Genomic DNA, 27228 nt, shown 5'->3' with positions numbered 1-27228 from the left:
ATCATTTGAACGTCACGGTTTATTGAATGTGCTCGGACGTTTCCATTACGTTGAGGTGACGTTCACGATCAGACCGTCTCAATGTGTGTGCGTGTGTCTCTCTCTCTCTCTCCGTGTCTCTGCATCGCTATTCCTCCTTCTCTTCACCGTGAGTTATCACGTAGACGAGGTTTTTGTAGTCCAGGTTGCCAGCCACATCCGGGGGAAATGATGCGAACATCTGCTTCACCTGGAGTGGGGGGTGTAGGTGGGTGGGGAGGTGGGGGGGAGAGAATCAACGGGGTAAAAAATATAAACGGGTTTTGGCGTTAATTGTAAGCGGTAAATACGTAGCTACCCGTAGACTCAACACCGCACCATAGACTCAACACTGCACCATAGACTCAACACTGCACCATAGACTCAACACTGGACTATAGACTCAACACTGCTACCCATAGACTCAACACTGCACCATAGACTCAACACTGCTACCCATAGACTCAACACTGCACTATAGACTCAACACTGCACCATAGACTCAACACTACACCATAGACTCAACACTGCTACCCATAGACTCAACACTGCACCATAGACTCAACACTGCACCATAGACTCAACACTGCACCATAGACTCAACACTGCACCATAGACTCAACACTGCACCACAGACTCAACACTGACCACAGACTCAACACTGCACTATAGACTCAACACTGCACTATAGACTCAACACTACACCATAGACTCAACACTACCCATAGACTCAACACTGCACCATAGACTCAGCACTACAGAATAGACTCAACACTGCACCATAGACTCAACACTGCACCACAGACTCAACACTGCACTATAGACTCAACACTACACCATAGACTCAACACTACCCATAGACTCAACACTGCACCATAGACTCAGCACTACAGAATAGACTCAACACTGCACCATAGACTCAACACTGCACCATAGACTCAACAGTGCACCATAACTCAACACTACCCATAGACTCAACACTGCACCATAACTCAACACTACACCATAGACTCAACACTGCACCATAGACTCAGCACTACAGAATAGACTCAACACTGCACCATAGACTCAACACTGCACCATAGACTCAACAGTGCACCATAACTCAACACTACCCATAGACTCAACACTGCACATTAACTCAACACTACACCATAGACTCAACACTGCACCATAGACTCAACACTGGACCATAGACTCAACACTGCACCATAGACTCAACACCGCACCATAGACTCAACACTGCACCATAGACTCAACACTGCACCATAAACTCAACACTGCACCACAGACTCGACACTGCACCATAGACTCAACACTGCACCATAGACTCAGCACTAAAGAATAGACTCAACACTGCACCATAGACTCAGCACCGCACCATAGACTCAACACTGCACCATAGACTCAACACTGCACCATAGACTCAGCACTACAGAATAGACTCAACACTGCACCATAGACTCAGCACCGCACCATAGACTCAACACTGCCCATAGACTCAACACTGCACCATAGACTCAATACTGGACCATAGACTCAACACTGCACCATAGATTCAACACTGCACCATAGACTCAACACTGCACCATAGACTCAACACTGAACTATAGACTCAACACTGCACCATAGACTCAACACTGCACCATAGACTCAACACTGCACCATAGACTCAACACTGCCCATAGACTCAACACCACACCATAGACTCAACACTGCACCATAGACTCAACACTGCATCATAGACTCAACACCGCACCATAGACTCAACACTGCACCATAGACTCAACACTGCACCATAGACTCAACACTGCACCATAGACTCAACACTACCCATAGACTCAACACTGCACCAAAGACTCAACACTACACCATAGACTCAACACTGCACCATAGACTCAACACTGGACCATAGACTCAACACTGCACCATAGACTCAACACCGCACCATAGACTCAACACTGCACCATAGACTCAACACTGCACCATAAACTCAACACTGCACCACAGACTCGACACTGCACCATAGACTCAACACTGCACCATAGACTCAGCACTAAAGAATAGACTCAACACTGCACCATAGACTCAGCACCGCACCATAGACTCAACACTGCACCATAGACTCAACACTGCACCATAGACTCAGCACTACAGAATAGACTCAACACTGCACCATAGACTCAGCACCGCACCATAGACTCAACACTGCCCATAGACTCAACACTGCACCATAGACTCAACACTGCACCATAGACTCAATACTGGACCATAGACTCAACACTGCACCATAGATTCAACACTGCACCATAGACTCAACACTGCACCATAGACTCAACACTGAACTATAGACTCAACACTGCACCATAGACTCAACACTGCACCATAGACTCAACACTGCACCATAGACTCAACACTGCCCATAGACTCAACACCACACCATAGACTCAACACTGCACCATAGACTCAACACTGCATCATAGACTCAACACCGCACCATAGACTCAACACTGCACCATAGACTCAACACTGCACCATAGACTCAACACTGCACCATAGACTCAACACTACCCATAGACTCAACACTGCACCAAAGACTCAACACTGCACCATAGACTCAACACTGCACCATAGACTCAACACTGCACCATAGACTCAACACTGCACCATAGACTCAACACTGCACCGTAGACTCAACACTGCTACCCACAGACTCAACACTACACCATAGACTCAACACTGCACCATAGACTCAACACTGCACCATAGACTCAACACTGCACCATAGACTCAACACTGCACCATAGACTCAACAATGCACCATAGACTCAACACTGCCACTCACAGACTCAACACTGCCACCCACAGACTCAACACTGCACCATAGACTCAACACTGCACGATAGACTCAACACTGCACTATAGACTCAACACTGCACCACAGACTCAACACTGCCCATAGACTCAGCACTGCCCATAGACTCAACACTTCACCATAGACTCAACACTGCACCATAGACTCAACACTGCACCATAGACTCAACACTACCCATAGACTCAACACTGCACCATAGACTCAGCACCTCCACCCATAGACTCAACACTGCACCATAGACTCAACACTGCACCATAGACTCAACACTGCACCATAGACTCAACACTGCACCATAGACTCAACAATGCACCATAGACTCAACACTGCCACTCACAGACTCAACACTGCCACCCACAGACTCAACACTGCACCATAGACTCAACACTGCACCATAGACTCAACACTGCACTATAGACTCAACACTGCACCATAGACTCAACACTGCCCATAGACTCAGCACTGCCCATAGACTCAACACTTCACCATAGACTCAACACTGCACCATAGACTCAACACTGCACCATAGACTCAACACTACCCATAGACTCAACACTGCACCATAGACTCAGCACCTCCACCCATAGACTCAACACTGCACCATAGACTCAACACTGCACCATAGACTCAACACTGCACCATAGACTCAACACTGCACCATAGACTCAACACTGCACCATAGACTCAACACTGCACTATAGACTCAGCACTGCCCATAGACTCAACATTGCACCATAGACTCAGCACTGCCCATAGACTCAACACTGCACCATAGACTCAACACTGCACCATAGACTCAGCACTGCACTATAGACTCAGCACTGCCCATAGACTCAACATTGCACCATAGACTCAACACTACCCACAGACTCAACACTATCCATAGACTCAACACTGCACCATAGACTCAGCACTTCCACCCATAGACTCAACACTGCACCATAGACTCAACACTGCACCATAGACTCAACAATGCACCATAGACTCAACACTGCACCATAGACTCAACACTGCACCATAGACTCAACACTGCACCATAGACTCAACACTGCACCATAGACTCAACACTGCACCATAGACTCAACACTGCCCATAGACTCAGCACTGCCCATAGACTCAACATTGCACCATAGACTCAACACTACCCACAGACTCAACACTGCACCATAGACTCAACACTACACCATAGACTCAACACTACCCATAGACTCAACACTACACCATAGACTCAACACTACACCATAGACTCAACACTGCACCATAGACTCAACACTGCACCATAGACTCAACACTGCACCATAGACTCAACACTGCACCATAGACTCAACAATGCACCATAGACTCAACACTGCCACCCACAGACTCAACACTGCACCATAGACTCAACACTGCACCATAGACTCAACACTACACCATAGACTCAACACTGCACCATAGACTCAACACTGCACCATACACTCAGCACTGCCCATAGACTCAACACTGCACCATAGACTCAACACTGCACCATAGACTCAACACTGCACCATAGACTCAACAATGCACCATAGACTCAACACTGCCACTCACAGACTCAACACTGCCACCCACAGACTCAACACTGCACCATAGACTCAACACTGCACCATAGACTCAACACTGCACTATAGACTCAACACTGCACCATAGACTCAACACTGCCCATAGACTCAGCACTGCCCATAGACTCAACACTTCACCATAGACTCAACACTGCACCATAGACTCAACACTGCACCATAGACTCAACACTACCCATAGACTCAACACTGCACCATAGACTCAGCACCTCCACCCATAGACTCAACACTGCACCATAGACTCAACACTGCACCATAGACTCAACACTGCACCATAGACTCAACACTGCACCATAGACTCAACACTGCACCATAGACTCAACACTGCACTATAGACTCAGCACTGCCCATAGACTCAACACTGCACCATAGACTCAGCACTTCCACCCATAGACTCAACACTGCACCATAGACTCAACACTGCACCATAGACTCAACAATGCACCATAGACTCAACACTGCACCATAGACTCAACACTGCACCATAGACTCAACACTGCACCATAGACTCAACACTGCACCATAGACTCAACACTGCACCATAGACTCAACACTGCCCATAGACTCAGCACTGCCCATAGACTCAACATTGCACCATAGACTCAACACTACCCACAGACTCAACACTGCACCATAGACTCAACACTACACCATAGACTCAACACTACCCATAGACTCAACACTACACCATAGACTCAACACTACACCATAGACTCAACACTGCACCATAGACTCAACACTGCACCATAGACTCAACACTGCACCATAGACTCAACACTGCACCATAGACTCAACAATGCACCATAGACTCAACACTGCCACCCACAGACTCAACACTGCACCATAGACTCAACACTGCACCATAGACTCAACACTACACCATAGACTCAACACTGCACCATAGACTCAACACTGCACCATAGACTCAGCACTGCCCATAGACTCAACACTGCACCATAGACTCAACACTGCACCATAGACTCAACACTGCACCATAGACTCAACACTACCCATAGACTCAACACTGCACCATAGACTCAGCACTGCCACCCACAGACTCAACACTGCACCATAGACTCAACACTGCACCATAGACTCAACACTGCCCATAGACTCAGCACTGCCCATAGACTCAACACTGCACCATAGACTCAACACTGCACCATAGACTCAACACTGCACCATAGACTCAACACTACCCATAGACTCAACACTGCACCATAGACTCAGCACTGCCACCCATAGACTCAACACTGCACCATAGACTCAACACTGCACCATAGGCTCAACACTGCACCATAGACTCAACACTGCACCATAGACTCAACACTGCACCATAGACTCAACACTGCACCATAGACTCAACACTACCCATAGACTCAACACTGCACCATAGACTCAGCACTGCCACCCATAGACTCAACACTGCACCATAGACTCAACACTCCACCATAGACTCAACACTGCACCATAGACTCAACACTGCACCATAGACTCAACACTGCACCATAGACTCAACACTGCACCATAGACTCAACACTGCACCGTAGACTCAACACTGCTACCCACAGACTCAACACTGCCACCCACAGACTCAACACTGCCACCCACAGACTCTCACCTCGTCCTCTGTGAACCTGTCCGCCTGTGTCGTCAGCAGCTCCTGCAGACTGTAAGGAAACAATCGCACCGAGAGAAAGGCACAGGCAAAGCTCCCCCAGGTAGCCCCACACAGTCACAGTGGCAAGTGGATGTGAGTAGCGAGTAACAGCAGCAGCAGCTGCCTTTGAAGGTTACCGGCACTGTGACACCACCCACACAGTAACGGTGTGGCCAGGAACCACCACGCACCCCCTAGCCCGGCCGCCTTTGTCTTCCCCGGTGTCAGAGACTCACTCGTGCGCGCTCACCTACTCACTCAATCACTCATTACCTCACTCACTCAATCACTCACTCACACACACTCACTCACACACTCACTCATTCACACACTCAATCATTCACACACTCACTCATACACTCACTCATTCACACACTCACTCATACACTCACTCATACACTCACTCATTCACACCCTCACTCACTCACACACACTCACACACTCACTCATACACTCACTCACTCACACACTCATTCACTCACACACTCACTCATACACTCACTCCTTCATACACTCACTCATACACTCACTCACTCATACACTCACTCACACACTCACTCATTCACTTACACACTCACTCACTCATACACTCACTCACACACTCATTCACACCCTCACTCACACACACTCACACACTCACTCATACACTCACTCACTCATACACGCACTCACACACTCACTCACTCATTCACTCACTCACACACTCACTCACTCATACACTCACTCACTCATACACACACTCACCCACTCACACACTCACTCATTCACTCACTCAGTTACTCACACACAGACAAAGCTCCCCCAGGTAGCCCTCTAGCAGGGCTGTAGGGGCAAGTGGCTGTCACACAGAGACAAAGCTCCCCCAGGTAGCCTCTAGCAGGGCTGTAGGGGCAAGTGGCTGTCACACACAGACAAAGCTCCCCCAGGTATCCCTCTAGCAGGGCTGTAGGGGCAAGTGGCTGTCACGCACAGACAAAGCTCCCCCAGGTAGCCTCTAGCAGGGCTGTAGGGGCAAGTGGCTGTCACACACACACAAAGCTCCCCCAGGTAGCCTCTAGGAGGGCTGTAGGGGCAAGTGGCTGTCACACACAGACAAAGCTCCCCCAGGTAGCCTCTAGCAGGGCTGTAGGGGCAAGTGGCTGTCACACACTGACAAAGCTCCCCCAGGTAGCCCTCTAGCAAGGATGTAGGGGCAAGTGGCTGTCACACAGACAAAGCTCCCCCAGGTAGCCTCTAGCAGGGCTGTAGGGGCAAGTGTCTGTCACACACAGACAAAGCTCCCCTAGGTAGCCTCTAGCAGGGCTGTAGGGGCAAGTGGCTGTCACACACAGACAAAGCTCCCCCAGGTAGCCCTCTAGCAGGGCTGTAGGGGCAAGTGGCTGTCACACAGACAAAGCTCCCCCGGGTAGCCTCTAGCAGGGCTGTAGGGGCAAGTGGCTGTCACACACAGACAAAGCTCCCCCAGGTAGCCTCTAGCAGGGCTGTAGGAGCAAGTTGCTGTCACACACAGACAAAGCTCCCCCAGGTAGCCCTCTAGCAAGGCTGTAGGGGCAAGTGGCTGTCACACAGACAAAGCTCCCCCATGTAGCCCTCTGGCAGGGCTATAGGGGCAAGTGGTTGTCACACACAGACAAAGCTCCCCCAGGTAGACCTCTAGCAGGGCTATAGGGGCAAGTGGCTGTCACACAGACAAAGCTCCCCCGGGTAGCCTCTAGCAGGGCTGTAGGGGCAAGTGGCTGTCACACACAGACAAAGCTCCCCCAGGTAGCCTCTAGCAGGGCTGTAGGGGCAAGTGGCTGTCACACACAGACAAAGCTCCCCCAGGTCGCCTCTAGCAGGGCTGTAGGGGCAAGTGGCTGTCACACACAGACAAAGCTCCCCCAGGTAGCCCTCTAGCAAGGCTGTAGGGGCAAGTGGCTGTCACACAGACAAAGCTCCCCCAGGTAGCCTCTAGCAGGGCTGTAGGGGCAAGTGTCTGTCACACACAGACAAAGCTCCCCCAGGTAGCCTCTGTCTCCCCTCCACCCCCCCTCCCCTGTGTTGTGATTGGTATTTGAGTAAACCTAGGGGAAGGATGGTTCCCAGGACCCGTTAGAGGTCCTGGGGTGTTGTTCTGGTGGTTGTGGTAGTGGTGGTTGTGGTGATGGTGGTTGTGGTAGTATTGGTTGTGGTAGTGGTGGTGGTTCTGGTGGTTGTGGTAGAGCTGGTTGTGGTGGTTGTGGTAGTGGTGGTTGTGGTAGTGCTGGTTGTGGTGGTTGTGGTAGTGGTGGTGGTTGTGGTAGTGGTGATGGTGGTTGTGGTGGATGTGGTGGTTGTGGTAGTGCTGGTTGTGGTGGTTGTGGTAGTGGTGGTTGTGGTAGTGCTGGTTGTGGTGGTTGTGGTAGTGGTGGTTGTGGTAATGGTTGTGGTAGTGGTGATGGTGGTTGTGGTGGTTGTGGTAGTGGTGGATGTGGTGGTTGTGGTAGTGCTGGTTGTGGTGGTTGTGGTAGTGGTGGTTGTGGTAGTGGTGGTTGTGGTAGTGCTGGTTGTGGTGGTTGTGGTAGTGGTAGTGGTGGTTGTGGTAATGGTTGTGGTAGTGGTGATGGTGGTTGTGGTGGTTGTGGTAGTGGTGGATGTGGTGGTTGTGGTAGTGCTGGTTGTGGTGGTTGTGGTAGTGGTGGTTGTGGTAGTGGTGGTTGTGGTAGTGCTGGTTGTGGTGGTTGTGGTAGTGGTAGTGGTGGTTGTGGTAGTGGTGGTTGTGGTAGTGCTGGTTGTGGTGGTTGTGGTAGTGGTAGTGGTGGTTGTGGTAATGGTGGTGGTTGTGGTGATTGTGGTAGTGGTGGTAGTGGTACTTACATTGGAGGTACTATTGGGGGGTACTAGTGGGGGGTAGTAGTGGTGGTACTAGTGGGGGGAACTAGTGGGTGGTACTAGTGGGGGGGGGGGGGTACTAGTGGGGGGTACTAGTGGGGGGTACTAGTGGGGGGGTACTAGTGGGGGGGCTACTAGTGGGGGGTACTAGTGGTGTGGTACTAGTGGGGGGGGTACTAGTGGGGTGGTACTAGTGGGGGGTACTAGTGGGGGGTGGTACTAGTGGGGGGTGGTACTAGGGGGGGTACGAGTGGGGGGTACTAGTGGGGGGGTACTATTGGGGGGGTGGTACTAGTGGGGGGTACTAGTGGGGGGGGAACTAGTGGGTGGTACTACTGGGGGGGGTACTAGTGGGTGGTACTAGTGGGTGGTACTAGTGGGGGGGTACTAGTGGGGTGGTACTAGTGGGGGGGTGGTACTAGTGGGGGGGTACTAGTGGGGGGTGGTACTAGTGGGGGGGTACTAGTGGGGGAGTACTAGTGGATGGTACTAGTGGGGGGGTACTAGTGGGTAGTACTAGTGGGGGTGGTATTAGTGGGGGGTGGTACTAGTGGGGGGTACTAGTGGGGGGGTACTAATGGGTGGTACTAGTGGGTGGTACTAGTGGGGGGGTACTAGTGGGGTGGTACTAGTGGGGGGGTGGTACTAGTGGGGGGGTACTAGTGGGGGGTGGTACTAGTGGGGGGGTACTAGTGGGGGAGTACTAGTGGATGGTACTAGTGGGGGGGTACTAGTGGGTAGTACTAGTGGGGGTGGTATTAGTGGGGGGTGGTACTAGTGGGGGGTACTAGTGGGGGGGTACTAATGGGTGGTACTAGTGGGTGGTACTAGTGGGGGGGTACTAGTGGGGGTACTAGTGGTGTGGTACTAGTGGGGGAGTACTAGTGGGGGTGGTACTAGTGGGGGGTACTAGTGGGGGAGTACTAGTGGGGGTGGTACTAGTGGGGGGGTACTAGTGGGGGTACTAGTGGGTGGTACTAGTGGGGGAGTACTAGTGGGGGTGGTACTAGTGGGGGGGTACTAGTGGGGGTACTAGTGGGTGGTACTAGTGGGGGAGTACTAGTGGGGGGTGGTACTAGTGGGGGGGTACTAGTGGGTGGTACTAGTGGGGGGTACTAGTGGGGGAGTACTAGTGGGGGGGTACTAGTGGGGGTGGTACTAGTGGGGGGTACTAGTGGGTGGTACTAGTGGGGGAGTACTAGTGGGGGTGGTACTAGTGGGGGGGTACTAGTGGGGGTACTAGTGGGTGGTACTAGTGGGGGAGTACTAGTGGGGGGTGGTACTAGTGGGGGGGTACTAGTGGGTGGTACTAGTGGGGGGTACTAGTGGGGGAGTACTAGTGGGGGGGTACTAGTGGGGGTGGTACTAGTGGGGGGTACTAGTGGGTGGTACTAGTGGGGGAGTACTAGTGGGTGTGGTACTAGTGGGGGGTACTAGTGGGTGGTACTAGTGGGGGAGTACTAGTGGGGGGTGGTACTAGTGGGGGGGTACTAGTGGGTGGTACTAGTGGGGGTGGTACTAGTGGGGTGGTACTAGTGGGGGGTACTAGTGGGGTGGTACTAGTGGGGGTGGTACTAGTGGGGGGGTACTAGTGGGGGTACTAGTGGGTGGTACTAGTGGGGGAGTACTAGTGGGGGGTGGTACTAGTGGGGGGGTACTAGTGGGTGGTACTAGTGGGGGGTACTAGTGGGGGAGTACTAGTGGGGGGGTACTAGTGGGGGTGGTACTAGTGGGGGGTACTAGTGGGTGGTACTAGTGGGGGAGTACTAGTGGGGGGTGGTACTAGTGGGGGGGTACTAGTGGGTGGTACTAGTGGGGGGTACTAGTGGGGGAGTACTAGTGGGGGGGTACTAGTGGGGGTGGTACTAGTGGGGGGTACTAGTGGGTGGTACTAGTGGGGGAGTACTAGTGGGGGGTGGTACTAGTGGGGGGGTACTAGTGGGTGGTACTAGTGGGTGGTACTAGTGGGGGAGTACTAGTGGGGGGGTACTAGTGGGGGGTGGTACTAGTGGGGGGGTACTAGTGGGGGGGTACTAGTGGGGGGGTACTAGTGGGGGTGGTACTGGTGGGGAGGTACTAGTGGGGGGTACTAGTGGTGTGGTACTAGTGGGGGGTACTAGTGGGGGGTACTAGTGGGTGTTACTAGTGGGGGGGTGGTACTAGTGGGGGGGTGGCACTAGTGGTAGGGGGTACTAGTGGGGGGTACTAGTGGGGGGTACTAGTGGGGAGTGGTACTAGTGGGGAGTGGTACTAGTGGGGGGGTACTAGTGGGGGGTACTAGTGGGGGGTACTAGTGGGGAGTGGTACTAGTGGTGTGGTACTAGTGGGTGGTACTAGTGGGGGGTGGTATTAGTGGGGGGGTACTAGTGGGGGGTGGTACTAGTGGGGGGTGGTATTAGTGGGGGGGTACTAGTGGGGGGGTGGTACTAGTGGGGGGTACTAGTGGGTGGTACTAGTGGGGGGTGGTATTAGTGGGGGGGTACTAGTGGGGGGGGTGGTACTAGTGGGGGGGTGGTACTAGTGGTGGGGGGGTACTCACAAGTTCGACTTCACAGTTCCCAGGCCCTGAGGGTCGAGGATTTTGAAGGCCTGCAGGATCGACTCCTCGGGGTCACAGCCTGGGGTCACGGGGGGTCACGGGGGTCACGGGGGTCACGGGGGGGTCACGGGGGGTCACGAGAGGGAGATGTCACGGGGGGTGGACAGAACGGGGGGGGGGGGCTGGTCACGTGGTGGGGGAGGGGGGTCACGTGGCGGGGGAGGTGGGGTCACGGGGGGGTGTCGGGGGGAGGGGAGGTCACGTGGGGAGGGCGGTCACATGGTAGGGGGGGGGACATCAGGGGGTGGTTGTGAGCGTGGTGGTGGTGAGCGTGGTGGTGGTGAGCGTGGTGGTGTTGGTGGTGAGCGTGGTGGTGTTGGTGGTGAGTGTGGTGGTGTTGGTGGTGAGCGTGGTGGTGTTGGTGGTGAGCGTGGTGGTGTTGGTGGTGAGTGTGGTGGTGTTAGTGGTGAGCGTGGTGTTGGTGGTGAGTGTGGTGGTGTTAGTGGTGAGCGTGGTGGTGTTAGTGGTGAGTGTGGTGGTGTTAGTGGTGAGTGTGGTGGTGTTAGTAGTGAGTGTGGTGGTGTTAGTGGTGAGCGTGGTGGTGGTGTTAGTGGTGAGTGTGGTGGCGTTAGTGGTGAGCTTGGTGGTGGTGGTGGTGGTGGTGAGTTTGGTGGTGGTGAGCGTGGTGGTGTTAGTGGTGAGTGTGGTGGTGTTAGTGGTGAGTGTGGTGGTGTTAGTAGTGAGTGTGGTGGTGTTAGTGGTGAGCGTGGTGGTGGTGTTAGTGGTGAGCGTGATGGTGGTGGTGGTGAGTGTGGTGGTGGTGTTGGTGGTGAGCGTGGTGGTGGTGGTGTTAGTGGTGAGCGTGGTGGTGGTGTTAGTGGTGAGTGTGGTGGTGTTGGTGGTGAGTGTGGTGGTGTTAGTGGTGAGTGTGGTCGTGTTAGTGGTGAGTGTGGTGGTGTTGGTGGTGAGCGTGGTGGTGGTGTTAGTGGTGAGCGTGATGGTGGTGGTGGTGGTGAGTGTGGTGGTGTTGGTGGTGAGTGTGGTGGTGGTGTTGGTGGTGAGCGTGGTGGTGGTGTTAGTGGTGGTGGTGTAAGTAGTGAGCGTGGTGATGGTGGTGGTGGTGTTAGTGGTGAGCGTGGTGTTGGTGGTAAGTGTGGTGGTGGTGTTGGTGGTGAGTGTGGTAGTGGTGTTAGTGGTGAGCGTGGTGGTGGCGTTAGTGGTGAGTGTGGTGGTGTTAGTGGTGAGTGTGGTGGTGGTGGTGGTGTTAGTGGTGAGTGTGGTGGTGTTAGTGGTGAGTGTGGTCGTGTTAGTGGTGAGTGTGGTGGTGGTGGTGTTAGTGGTGAGTGTGGTGGTGTTAGTGGTGAGCGTAGCGGTGTTGGTGGTGAGTGTGGTCGTGTTAGTGGTGAGTGTGGTGGTGGTGTTGGTGAGTGTGGTGGTGTTAGTGGTGAGTGTGGTGGTGGTGTTAGTGGTGAGCGTGGTGGTGTTAGTGGTGAGCGTAGTGGTGTTAGTGGTGAGTGTGGTGGTGTTAGTGGTGAGCGTGGTGGTGTTAGTAGTGAGTGTGGTGGTGTTAGTGGTGAGCGTAGTGGTGTTAGTGGTGAGTGTGGTGGTGTTAGTGGTGAGTGTGGTGGTGTTAGTGGTGAGTGTGGTGGTGGTGTTAGTGGTGAGCGTGGTGGTGTTAGTGGTGAGTGTGGTGGTGGTGTTAGTGGTGAGCGTGGTGGTGGTGAGCGTGGTGGTGGTGGTGAGCGTGGTGGTGGTGGTGAGCGTGGTGGTGGTGGTGAGCGTGGTGGTGGTAGTGTTGGTGGTGAGCGTGGTTGTGGTGAGCGTGGTGGTGAGCGTGGTGGTGTTAGTGGTGAGTGTGGTGGTGTTGGTGTGAGTGTGGTATGGGTGAGCGTGGTGTGAGTGTTGGTGGTGGTGTTCGTGGTGTTGGTGGTGTTGGTGGTGTTGGTGGTGGTGTTGGTGGTGAGCGTGATGGTGTTAGTGGTGAGCGTGATGGTGGTGTTGGTGGTGAGTGTGGTGGTGGTGAGCGTGGTGGTGGTGGTGAGCGTGGTGGTGGTGGTGAGCGTAGTGGTGTTAGTGGTGGTGGTGAGCGTAGTGGTGGTGGTGAGTGTGGTGATGTTGGTGGTGGTGAGCGTGGTGTTGGTGGTGAGCGTCCACCTTTGAGTTTCTCTCCGAACATCTGCAGGAAGACGGTGAAATTGATCTGCCCACTCGCCTCCTTCATCATCACCTCCAGCTCCTCTGACTTGACGTTCAGGCGCCCTGGGACACCATAATATAACTAATATTACTATAACATTACAACACTAGCACTACAGCACTACAACGTTGCAACCACCGCTGTGACTGGAATGGGTTGCGCAACAGTTGGCGGGGGTTGCGCAACAATAATGGTGGGTTGCGCAACAGTTATGTCGCGGGTTGCGCAACAGTCGCCTTGGGTTGCGCAACGGTTGGCGGGGGTTGCGCAACGGTTGGCGGGGGGTTGCGCAACGGTTGGCGAGGGGGTTGCGCAACGGTTGGCGGGGGTTGCATAACGTTTCCGGTGGATTGCGCAACAGTTATGGTGGGTTGCGCAACAGTTGCCGCGGAGTTGCGTGAGAGTTGCGTGAGGGTTGCGTGAAGGTTGCGTGAGTGTTGCGTGAGAGTTGTGTGAGAGTTGCGTGAGAGTTGCGTGAAGGTTGCGTGAGAGTTGCGTGAGAGTTGCGTGAGAGTTGCATGAGGGTTGCGTGAGGGTTGCGTGAGAGTTGCGTGAGAGTTGCGTGAGAGTTGTGTGAGAGTTGCGTGAGAGTTGCGTGAGAGTTGCGTGAGAGTTGCGTGAGAGTTGTGTGAGAGTTGCGTGAGAGTTGCGTGAGAGTTGCGTGAGAGTTGTGTGAGAGTTGCGTGAGAGTTGCGTGAGAGTTGCGTGAAGGTTGCGTGAAGGTTGCGTGAAGGTTGTGTGAGAGTTGCGTGAAAATTGCGTGAGAGTTGCGTGAAGGTTGCGTGAGAGTTGCCTGAGAGTTGCGTGAGAGTTGCGTGAGAGTTGCTTGAGAGTTGCGTGAGAGTTGCGTGAAGGTTGCGTGAGAGTTGCGTGAGAGTTGCGTGAAGGTTGTGTGAGGGTTGCGTGAGAGTTGCGTGAGAGTTGCGTGAGGGTTGCGTGAGAGTTGCGTGAAGGTTGCGTGAGAGTTGTGTGAGAGTTGCGTGAGAGTTGCGTGAAGGTTGCGTGAGAGTTGCGTGAGAGTTGCGTGAGAGTTGCATGAGGGCTGCGTGAGGGTTGCGTGAGAGTTGCGTGAGAGTTGCGTGAGAGTTGCGTGAGAGTTGCGTGAGAGTTGCGTGAAGGTTGCGTGAAGGTTGCGTGAGAGTTGCGTGAAAATTGCGTGAGAGTTGCGTGAAGGTTGCGTGAGAGTTGCCTGAGAGTTGCGTGAGAGTTGCATGAGGGTTGCGTGAGAGTTGCGTGAGAGTTGCGTGAGAGTTGCGTGAGAGTTGCGTGAGAGTTGTGTGAAGGTTGCGTGAAGGTTGCGTGAAGGTTGCGTGAGAGTTGCGTGAAAATTGCGTGAGAGTTGCGTGAAGGTTGCGTGAGAGTTGCCTGAGAGTTGTGTGAGAGTTGCGTGAAGGTTGCGTGAGAGTTGCGTGAGGGTTGCGTGAGAGTTGCGTGAGAGTTGCGTGAAGGTTGCGTGAGAGTTGCATGAGAGTTGCGTGAGAGTTGCGTGAAGGTTGCGTGAGAGTTGCGTGAAGGTTGCGTGAGAGTTGCGTGAGAGTTGCGTGAAGGTTGCGTGAAGGTTGCGTGAAGGTTGCGTGAGAGTTGCGTGAAAATTGCGTGAGAGTTGCGTGAAGGTTGCGTGAGAGTTGCCTGAGAGTTGTGTGAGAGTTGCGTGAAGGTTGCGTGAGAGTTGCGTGAGGGTTGCGTGAGAGTTGCGTGAGAGTTGCGTGAAGGTTGCGTGAGAGTTGCGTGAGAGTTGCGTGAGAGTTGCGTGAAGGTTGCGTGAGAGTTGCGTGAAGGTTGCGTGAGAGTTGCGTGAGAGTTGCGTGAAGGTTGCGTGAGAGTTGCGTGAAGGTTGCGTGAAGGTTGCGTGAGAGTTGCGTGAAGGTTGCGTGAGAGTTGCGTGAGAGTTGCGTGAAGGTTGTGTGAGAGTTGCGTGAAGGTTGCGTGAGAGTTGCGTGAGAGTTGCGTGAGAGTTGCGTGAAGGTTGCGTGAGAGTTGCGTGAGAGTTGCGTGAGAGTTGCGTGATGGTTGCGTGAGGGTTGCGTGAGAGTTGCGTGAGGGTTGCGTGAGAGTTGCGTGAGAGTTGCGTGAAGGTTGCGTGAGAGTTGCGTGAGAGTTGCGTGAGAGTTGCGTGAAGGTTGCGTGAAGGTTGCGTGAGAGTTGCGTGAGGGTTGCGTGAGAGTTGCGTGAAGGTTGCGTGAGAGTTGCGTGAAGGTTGCGTGAGAGTTGCGTGAGAGTTGCGTGAGAGTTGCGTGAAGGTTGCGTGAGAGTTGCGTGAAGGTTGCGTGAGAGTTGCGTGAGAGTTTCTTGAGAGTTGCTTGAAGGTTGCGTGAGAGTTGCGTGAGAGTTGCGTGAGAGTTGCGTGAAGGTTGCGTGAGAGTTGCGTGATGGTTGCGTGAGAGTTGCGTGAAGGTTGCGTGAGAGTTGCGTGAAGGTTGCTTGAGAGTTACGTCAAGGTTGCGTGAGAGTTGCGTGAGAGTTGCGTGAGAGTTGCGTGAGAGTTGCGTGAGAGTTGCGTGAAGGTTGCGTGAAGGTTGCGTGAGAGTTGCGTGAGAGTTGCGTGAGAGTTGCGTGAAGGTTGCGTGAGAGTTGCGTGAGAGTTGCGTGAGGGTTGCGTGAGAGTTGCGTGAAGGTTGCGTGAGAGTTGCGTGAAGGTTGCGTGAGAGTTGCGTGAGAGTTGCGTGAGAGTTGCGTGAAGGTTGCGTGAGAGTTGCGTGAGAGTTGCGTGAGAGTTGCGTGAAGGTTGCGTGAGAGTTGCGTGAGGGTTGCGTGAGAGTTGCGTGAAGGTTGCGTGAGAGTTGCGTGAAGGTTGCGTGAGAGTTGCGTGAGAGTTGCGTGAGAGTTGCGTGAAGGTTGCGTGAGAGTTGCGTGAAGGTTGCGTGAGAGTTGCGTGAGAGTTGCTTGAGAGTTGCTTGAAGGTTGCGTGAGAGTTGCGTGAGAGTTGCGTGAGAGTTGCGTGAAGGTTGCGTGAGAGTTGCGTGATGGTTGCGTGAGAGTTGCGTGAAGGTTGCGTGAGAGTTGCGTGAAGGTTGCTTGAGAGTTGCGTCAAGGTTGCGTGAGAGTTGCGTGAGAGTTGCGTGAGAGTTGCGTGAGAGTTGCGTGAAGGTTGCGTGAAGGTTGCGTGAGAGTTGCGTGAGAGTTGCGTGAGAGTTGCGTGAAGGTTGCGTGAGAGTTGCGTGAGAGTTGCTTGAGAGTTGCGTGAAGGTTGCGTGAGAGTTGCGTGAGAGTTGCGTGAGAGTTGCGTGAGAGTTGCGTGAGGGTTGCGTGAGAGTTGCGTGAGGGTTGCGTGAGGGTTGCGTGAAGGTTGCGTGAGAGTTGCGTGAGAGTTGCGTGAGAGTTGCTTGAGAGTTGCTTGAAGGTTGCGTGAGAGTTGCGTGAGAGTTGCGTGAGAGTTGCGTGAGAGTTGCGTGAAGGTTGCGTGAGAGTTGCGTGAGAGTTGCCGCGGGTTGCGTGAAGGTTGCGTGAGAGTTGCGTGAGAGTTGCGTGAGAGTTGCGTGAGGGTTGCGTGAGAGTTGCGTGAGGGTTGCGTGAATGTTGCGTGAGAGTTGCGTGAGAGTTGCGTGAAGGTTGCGTGAAGGTTGCGTGAGAGTTGCGTGAGAGTTGCGTGAGGGTTGCGTGAGAGTTGCGTGAGAGTTGCGTGAAGGTTGCGTGAGAGTTGCGTGAGAGTTGCGTGAGAGTTGCGTGAAGGTTGCGTGAAGGTTGCGTGAGAGTTGCGTGAGGGTTGCGTGAGAGTTGCGTGAAGGTTGCGTGAGAGTTGCGTGAAGGTTGCGTGAGAGTTGCGTGAGAGTTGCGTGAGAGTTGCGTGAAGGTTGCGTGAGAGTTGCGTGAAGGTTGCGTGAGAGTTGCGTGAGAGTTGCGTGAGAGTTGCTTGAGAGTTGCTTGAAGGTTGCGTGAGAGTTGCGTGAGAGTTGCGTGAGAGTTGCGTGAAGGTTGCGTGAGAGTTGCGTGAAGGTTGCGTGAGAGTTGCGTGAAGGTTGCGTGAGAGTTGCGTGAAGGTTGCTTGAGAGTTGCGTCAAGGTTGCGTGAGAGTTGCGTGAGAGTTGCGTGAGAGTTGCGTGAGAGTTGCGTGAGAGTTGCGTGAAGGTTGCGTGAGAGTTGCGTGAGAGTTGCTTGAGAGTTGCGTGAAGGTTGCGTGAGAGTTGCGTGAGAGTTGCGTGAGAGTTGCATGAGAGTTGCGTGAAGGTTGCGTGAGAGTTGCGTGAGAGTTGCGTGAGAGTTGCGTGAGGGTTGCGTGAGAGTTGCGTGAAGGTTGCGTGAGAGTTGCGTGAGAGTTGCGTGAAGGTTGCGTGAGAGTTGCGTGAGAGTTGCGTGAGAGTTGCGTGAGGGTTGCGTGAGAGTTGCGTGAAGGTTGCGTGAGAGTTGCGTGAGAGTTGCGTGAAGGTTGCGTGAGAGTTGCGTGAGAGTTGCGTGAGGGGTTGCGTGAGAGTTGCGTGAGAGTTGCGTGAAGGTTGCGTGAGAGTTGCGTGAAGGTTGCGTGAGGGTTGCGTGAGAGTTGCGTGAAGGTTGCGTGAGAGTTGCGTGAAGGTTGCGTGAGAGTTGCGTGAAGGTTGCGTGAGAGTTGCGTGAGAGTTGCGTGAGAGTTGCGTGAGAGTTGCGTGAGAGTTGCGTGAAGGTTGCGTGAGAGTTGCATGAGGGTTGCGTGAGGGTTGCGTGAAGGTTGCGTGAGAGTTGCGTGAGAGTTGCGTGAGAGTTGCTTGAGAGTTGCTTGAAGGTTGCGTGAGAGTTGCGTGAGAGTTGCGTGAGAGTTGCGTGAGAGTTGCGTGAAGGTTGCGTGAGAGTTGCGTGAGAGTTGCCGCGGGTTGCGTGAAGGTTGCGTGAGATTTGCGTGAGAGTTGCGTGAGAGTTGCGTGAGGGTTGCGTGAGAGTTGCGTGAGGGTTGCGTGAATGTTGCGTGAGAGTTGCGTGAGAGTTGCGTGAAGGTTGCGTGAAGGTTGCGTGAGAGTTGCGTGAGGGTTGCGTGAGAGTTGCGTGAGGGTTGCGTGAGAGTTGCGTGAGAGTTGCGTGAAGGTTGCGTGAGAGTTGCGTGAGAGTTGCGTGAGAGTTGCGTGAAGGTTGCGTGAAGGTTGCGTGAGAGTTGCGTGAGGGTTGCGTGAGAGTTGCGTGAAGGTTGCGTGAGAGTTGCGTGACAGTTGCGTGAGAGTTGCGTGAAGGTTGCGTGAGAGTTGCGTGAAGGTTGCGTGAGAGTTGCGTGAGAGTTGCGTGAGAGTTGCTTGAGAGTTGCTTGAAGGTTGCGTGAGAGTTGCGTGAGAGTTGCGTGAGAGTTGCGTGAAGGTTGCGTGAGAGTTGCGTGAAGGTTGCGTGAGAGTTGCGTGAAGGTTGCGTGAGAGTTGCGTGAAGGTTGCTTGAGAGTTGCGTCAAGGTTGCGTGAGAGTTGCGTGAGAGTTGCGTGAGAGTTGCGTGAGAGTTGCGTGAAGGTTGCGTGAAGATTGCGTGAGAGTTGCGTGAGAGTTGCGTGAGAGTTGCGTGAAGGTTGCGTGAGAGTTGCGTGAGAGTTGCTTGAGAGTTGCGTGAAGGTTGCGTGAGAGTTGCGTGAGAGTTGCGTGAGAGTTGCATGAGAGTTGCGTGAAGGTTGCGTGAGAGTTGCGTGAGAGTTGCGTGAGAGTTGCGTGAGGGTTGCGTGAGAGTTGCGTGAAGGTTGCGTGAGAGTTGCGTGAGAGTTGCGTGAAGGTTGCGTGAGAGTTGCGTGAGAGTTGCGTGAGGGTTGCGTGAGAGTTGCGTGAGAGTTGCGTGAAGGTTGCGTGAGAGTTGCGTGAGAGTTGCGTGAGAGTTGCGTGAAGGTTGCGTGAGAGTTGCGTGAGGGGTTGCGTGAGAGTTGCGTGAGAGTTGCGTGAAGGTTGCGTGAGAGTTGCGTGAAGGTTGCGTGAGGGTTGCGTGAGAGTTGCGTGAGAGTTGCGTGAGAGTTGCGTGAGAGTTGCGTGAAGGTTGCGTGAGAGTTGCGTGAGGGGTTGCGTGAGAGTTGCGTGAGAGTTGCGTGAAGGTTGCGTGAGAGTTGCGTGAAGGTTGCGTGAGAGTTGCGTGAGAGTTGCGTGAGAGTTGCGTGAGAGTTGCTTGAGGCTTACCGAGAGCGGCGAACGTGTTCCTGAGATCATTGGCGTCGATGATTCCGTCCCTGTTCTGATCGATGATGGTGAACGCCTGCAGGGGGAGAGTCATCAGCAGCTTCATCATCATCATCAGAAGCATCATCAGCATCATCACCAGCAGCAGCATCATCAGCATCATCAGCAGCAACATCAGCAGCAGCATCATCAGAAGCATCAGCAGCAGCATCATAATAATCATCAGCAGCATCTGCAGCAGCATCATCAGCATCATCATCTGCAGCAGCATCATAATCATCAGCAGCAGCATCAGCAGCAGCATCATCAGCATCATCATCAGCAGCAGCATCAGCGACATCACCATCATCAGGGACATCACCATCATCATCAGCATCATAATCATCAGCAGCATCATCAGCATCATCAGCAGCACCATCATCAGCATGATGACTCATCAATAGAATCAGAGTTGGAATCTCTGCAATCTGCACGGAGTCTCTACATCATCTGTACCCTAACCCCATGGTAAGCCCATGGTGTCTCTATGGTAACCCCATGGTGTCTCTATGGTAACCCCATGGTGTCTCTATGGTAACCCCATGGTGTCTCTATGGTGTCTCTATGGTAACCCCATGGTGGCTCTATGGTAACCCCATGGTGTCTCTATGGTGTCTCTATGGTAACCCCATAGTGTCTCTATGGTAACCCCATGGTGTCTCTATGGTAACCCAATGGTGTCTCTATGGTGTCTCTATGGTAACCCCATGGCGTCTCTATGGTAACCCCATAGTGGCTCTATGGTAACCCCATGGTGTCTCTATGGTGTCTCTATGGTAACCCCATGGCGTCTCTATGGTAACCCCATGGTGTCTCTATGGTAACCCCATGGTGTCTCTATGGTAACCCCATGGTGTCTCTATGGTAACCCCATGGCGTCTCTATGGTAACCCCATGGTGTCTCTATGGTAACCCCATGGTGTCTCTATGGTAACCCCATGGTGTCTCTATGGTAACCCCATGGTGTCTCTATGGTAACCCCATGGTGTCTCTATGGTGTCTCTATGGTAACCCCATGGTGTCTCTATGGTAACCCCATGGCGTCTCTATGGTAACCCCATGGTGTCTCTATGGTAACCTCATGGTGTCTCTATGGTAACCCCATGGTGTCTCTATGGTAACCTCATGGTGTCTCTATGGTAACCGCATGGTGTCTCTATGGTAACCCCATGGTGTCTCTATGGTAACCCCATGGTGTCTCTATGGTAACCCCATGGTGTCTCTATGGTAACCCCATGGCGTCTCTATGGTAACCCCATGGTGTCTCTATGGTAACCCCATGGTGTCTCTATGGTAACCCCATGGTGTCTCTATGGTAACCCCATGGTGTCTCTATGGTGTCTCTATGGTAACCCCATGGTGTCTCTATGGTAACCCCATGGTGTCTCTATGGTAACCCCATGGTGTCTCTATGGTAACCTCATGGTGTCTCTATGGTAACCCCATGGTGTCTCTATGGTAACCCCATGGTGTCTCTATGGTAACCCCATGGCGTCTCTATGGTAACCCCATGGTGTCTCTATGGTGTCTCTATGGTAACCCCATGATAACCCCATGGTGTCTCTATGGTAACCCCATGGTGTCTCTATGGTAACCCCATGGTGTCTCTATGGTAACCCCATGGTGTCTCTATGGTAACCCCATGGTGTCTCTATGGTAACCCGATGGCGTCTCTGCGGTAACCCCATGGTGTCTCTATGGTAACCTCATGGTGTCTCTATGGTAACCCCATGGTGTCTCTATGGTAACCCATGGTAACCTCATGGCGTCTCTATGGTAACCCCATGGTGTCTCTATGGTAACCCCATGGTGTCTCTATGGTAACCCCATGGTGTCTCTATGGTAACCCCATGGTGTCTCTATGTAAACCCCATGGTGTCTCTATGGTAACCTCATGGTAACCCCATGGTGTCTCTATGGTAACCCCATGGTGTCTCTATGGTAACCCCATGGTGTCTCTATGGTAACCCCATGGTGTCTCTATGGTAACCCCATGGTGTCTCTATGGTAACCCATGGTAACCCCATGGTGTCTCTATGGTAACCCCATGGTGTCTCTATGGTAACCCCATGGTGTCTCTATGGTAACCCATGGTGTCTCTATGGTAACCCCATGGTAACACCATGGTGTCTCTATGGTAACCCCATGGTGTCTCTATGCTAATCCCATGGTGTCTCTATGGTAACCCCATGGTGTCTCTATGGTAACCCCATGACGTCTCCATGGTAACCCCATGGTGTCTCTATGGTAACCCCATGGTGTCTCTATGGCAACCCCATGGTGTCTCTATGGTAACCCCATGGTGTCTCTATGGTAACCCCATGGTGTCTCTATGGTAACCCCATGGTGTCTCTATGGTAACCCCATGGTAACCCCATGGTGTCTCTATGGTAACCCCATGGCGTCTCTATGGTAACCCCATGGTGTCTCTATGGTAACCCCATGGCGTCTCTATGGTAACCCCATGGCGTCTCTATGGTAACCCCATGGCGTCTCTATGGTAACCCCATGGTGTCTCTATGGTAACCCCATGGTGTCTCTATGGTAACCCCATGGCGTCTCTATGGTAACCCCATGGTGTCTCTATGGTAACCCCATGGTAACCCCATGGTGTCTCTATGGTAACCCCATGGCGTCTCTATGGTAACCCCATGGTGTCTCTATGGTAACCCCATGGCGTCTCTATGGTAACCCCATGGTGTCTCTATGGTGTCTCTATGGTAACCCCATGGTGTCTCTATGGCAACCCCGTTGCGTCTCTATGGTAACCCCATGGCGTCTCTATGGTAACCCCATGGTGTCTCTATGGTAACCCCATGGTAACCCCATGGTGTCTCTATGGTAACCCCATGGCGTCTCTATGGTAACCCCATGGTGTCTCTATGGTAACCCCATGGCGTCTCTATGGTAACCCCATGGCGTCTCTATGGTAACCCCATGGCGTCTCTATGGTAACCCCATGGTGTCTCTATGGTGTCTCTATGGTAACCCCATGGTGTCTCTATGGCAACCCCGTTGCGTCTCTATGGTAACCCCATGGCGTCTCCATGGCAACCCCATGGCGTCTCCATGGCAACCGCGGCGACCACACCTCCTTGAACTCCTGGATCTGCGTCTGGTCGAACATCGAGAAGACGTTCGACTCGGACTTCGCCTTCTTCTTTTTGGTCAGAGACTGCGGGGACACACAGACAGAGACACACAGAGAGAGACACACAGAGAGAGACACACACAGAGACAGAGACACAGAGACACACACAGAGAGACACACAGACAGACACAGCTAGAGACACAGCTAGAGACACACAGACAGAGACACACACAGCTAGAGACACAGAGACACAGCTAGACACACAGACAGAGACACAGCTAGAGACACACAGCTAGAGACATAGACACACAGAGAGAGACAGAGAGACACAGAGAGACACACAGAGACAAAGACAGAGACACACAGAGAGAGACACACAGACAGAGACACAGCTAGAGACACAGACAGAGACACACAGAGACACACAGCTAGAGACACAGCTAGAGACACACACAGAGAGACACACAGCTAGAGACACACACAGAGACACACAGAGACACACAGCTAGACACACACAGAGACACAGCTAGAGACACAGCTAGAGACACAGACAGAGAGACACACACAGCTAGAGACACACAGAGACACATACAGAGACACACAGAGACACAGCTAGAGACACACACAGAGACACACAGCTAGAGACACAGCTAGAGACACACACAGAGACACAGACAGAGACACAGCTAGAGACAGAGACACACAGAGACACAGCTAGAGACACATACAGAGACACACAGAGACAGACAGAAACACAGCTAGACACACACAGACAGAGACACACAGCTTAGAGACACACACAGAGACACACAGAGACACACAGCTAGAGACACACACAGAGACACACAGCTGGAGACACAGACAGAGACACAGACAGAGACACAGCTAGAGACACAGCTAGAGACACACACAGAGACACACACAGACACAGAGACACACACAGAGACACACACACAGAGACACACAGACAGAGACACACAGAGAGACACACAGCTAGAGACACACAGAGAGACACACAGCTAGAGACACACACAGAGACACACAGAGACACATACAGAGACACAGCTAGAGACAGAGACACACAGAGACACACAGACAGAGACACAGACAGAGACGCATACAGCTAGAGACACACACAGAGACACAGCTAGAGACACACAGAGACACACAGAGACACACAGACAGAGACACAGCTAGAGACACACACAGAGACACACAGAGACACAGCTAGACACACACAGACAGAGACACACAGAGACACAGCTAGAGACACACACAGAGACACACACAGAGACACACAGAGAGACACACACAGAGACACACACAGACACACAGAGACACACAGCTAGAGACACAGCTAGAGACACACACAGAGACACAGCTAGAGACACAGAGACACACACAGAGACACACACAGCTAGAGACACACACAGAGACACACACAGCGACACACAGAGACACACACAGACACACAGAGACACACAGCTAGAGACACAGCTAGAGACACACACAGAGACACAGCTAGAGACACAGCTAGAGACAGAGACACACAGAGACACACACAGAGACACACAGAGACACACAGACAGAGACACAGCTAGAGACACACAGAGAGAGACACACACAGAGACTCACACAGAGAGACACAGAGAGACACAGCTAGACACACACAGAGAGACACACAGCTAGAGACACAGCTAGAGACACACAGAGAGACACACAGACAGAGACACAGCTAGAGACACACACAGAGACACACAGACAGAGACACACAGAGACACACACAGCTAGAGACACACACAGAGACACACAGAGACACATACAGAGACACAGCTAGAGACAGAGACACACAGAGACACACAGACAGAGACACAGACAGAGACACACAGAGAGACACACAGAGACTCACACAGAGACACACACAGAGACACACAGAGACACACAGCTAGAGACACACAAGAGACACACAGAGACACAGCTATAGACACACAGAGACACACAGAGACACATACAGAGACACAGCTAGAGACAGAGACACACAGACAGAGACACAGACAGAGACACACAGAGACACAGCTAGAGACACACAGAGACACAGCTAGAGACACACAGAGACACACAGAGACACACACAGAGACACACAGACAGAGACACAGACAGAGACACACAGACAGAGACACAGACAGAGACACAGACAGAGACACACAGACAGAGACACACAGACAGAGACACACACAGAGACACAGACAGAGACACAGCTAGAGACACACAGAGACACACAGAGACACACACAGAGACACACAGACAGAGACACAGACAGAGACACAGACAGAGACACACACAGAGACACAGACAGAGACACAGACAGAGACACAGACAGAGACACACACAGAGACACAGACAGAGACACAGACAGAGATACACACAGAGACACAGACAGAGACACAGACAGAGATACACACAGACACACAGACAGAGACACACACAGAGACACAGCTAGAGACACAGCTAGAGACACAGACAGAGACACAGACAGAGACACAGCTAGAGACACAGACAGAGACACAGACAGAGACACAGCTAGAGACACAGCTAGAGACACAGACAGAGACACAGACAGAGACACAGCTAGAGACAGAGACAGAGACACAGACAGAGACACAGCTAGACACACAGACAGAGACACAGACAGAGACACAGCTAGAGACAGAGCTAGAGACACAGCTAGAGACAGAGACAAAGACACAGCTAGACACACAGACAGAGACACAGAGACACAGTTAGAGACACAGACAGAGACACAGCTAGACACACAGACAGAGACACAGACAGAGACACAGCTAGAGACACAGCTAGAGACACAGAGACACAGCTAGAGACACAGCTAGAGACAAAGACAGAGACACAGACAGAGACACAGCTAGAGACACAGACAGAGACACAGAGACACAGCTAGAGACACAGACAGAGACACAGAGACACAGCTAGAGACACAGACAGAGACACAGACAGAGACACACAGAGACACAGACAGAGACACAGACAGAGACAGACAGAGACACAGACAGAGACAGACAGAGACACACAGACAGAGACAGACAGAGACAGACAGAGACACAGACAGACACACAGAGACACACAGACAGAGACACAGACAGACACACAGCTAGAGACACAGACCGAGACACAGCTAGAGACACAGCTAGAGACACACAGAGACACAGACAGAGACGCTCACCCAACCATTCACTCACCCACCCACTAACTCACCAACCCTCTCCCTCACTCAGGTAATCACTCACTCACCCAGTCACTCACTCACTCACTCACCCACTCACCCACCCAGTCACCCCCTCACCCACTCACTCACTCACCCACTCACCCTCTCACTCACTCAGGTAATCACTCACTCACCCAGTCACTCACTCACCCACTCACCCACGCAGTCACCCACTCACTCATTCACTCACTCACTCACCCACTCACTCACCCACCCACCCTCTCACTCACCCACCCACTCACCCACTCACTCACCCACTCACTCACCCATTCACTCACCCACTCACTCACTCACCCACTCACTCATTCACTCACCCACTCAGTCACTCACTCACCCACTCACCCACCCACTCACTCACTCACCCAGTCACTCACTCACCCAGTCACTCACTCACTCACCCACTCACTCACCCACTCACTCACCCACCCAGTCACTCACTCACCCACTCACTCACCCACTCACTCACTCACTCACCCACCCACTCACCCACTCACTCACCCACTCACTCACCCACTCAATCACTCACCCACTCACTCACTCACTCACCCACTCACTCACCCACTCACTTACCCACTCACTCCCCCACTCACTCACCCACTCACTCACTCACCCACTCACCCACTCACTCATTCACTCACCCACCCACTCACTCATTCACTCACCCACTCACTCACCCACTCACCCACCCACCAACCCACCCACCCACTCACCCACTCACTCACTCACCCACCCAGTCACTCACTCACCCACTCACTCACTCACCCACCCACCCACCAACCCACCCACCCACTCACCCACTCACCCACTCACTCACTCACTCACCCACCCAGTCACTCACTCACCCACTCACTCACCCACTCACTCATTCACTCACCCACCCACCCACTCACCCACCCACCCACTCACCCACTCACTCACCCACCCACCCACTCACCATGATGCTGGCTGGAGGTCTGTACTGAGACTCAGTTGAGACTCCGGGTCCGATGGGCTTCGAGTGCCCTCTGTGGGAGCAATTTATAGTGAACGGGGTCCCAGTGGGG

At 53.0% G+C, this 27228-nt stretch overlaps 1 protein-coding gene across 1 annotated transcript; it reads right to left on the bottom strand.

Annotated features, from left to right (window-relative positions):
* LOC142908502 (myosin regulatory light chain 11-like) lies at positions 1–27228 on the bottom strand. Its single transcript, XM_076059221.1, has 7 exons — positions 27120–27228; positions 22906–22989; positions 19776–19851; positions 13692–13796; positions 11538–11616; positions 6110–6158; positions 1–229 (listed from the first exon to the last, which is right to left on the bottom strand). The coding sequence occupies exons 1-7, from the start codon at positions 27120–27122 to the stop codon at positions 128–130; spliced, it is 498 nt and encodes a 165-aa protein (XP_075915336.1). The 5' UTR covers positions 27123–27228; the 3' UTR covers positions 1–127.

Source organism: Petromyzon marinus (genome assembly GCF_048934315.1).
Source record: "Petromyzon marinus isolate PM22_M1 ecotype Great Lakes invasive population chromosome 84 unlocalized genomic scaffold, UKy_Petmar_22M1.pri1.0 chr84_unloc.5, whole genome shotgun sequence".
Taxonomy (NCBI): domain Eukaryota; kingdom Metazoa; phylum Chordata; class Hyperoartia; order Petromyzontiformes; family Petromyzontidae; genus Petromyzon; species Petromyzon marinus.
This window is presented reverse-complemented; position numbering and strand designations above follow the sequence as displayed.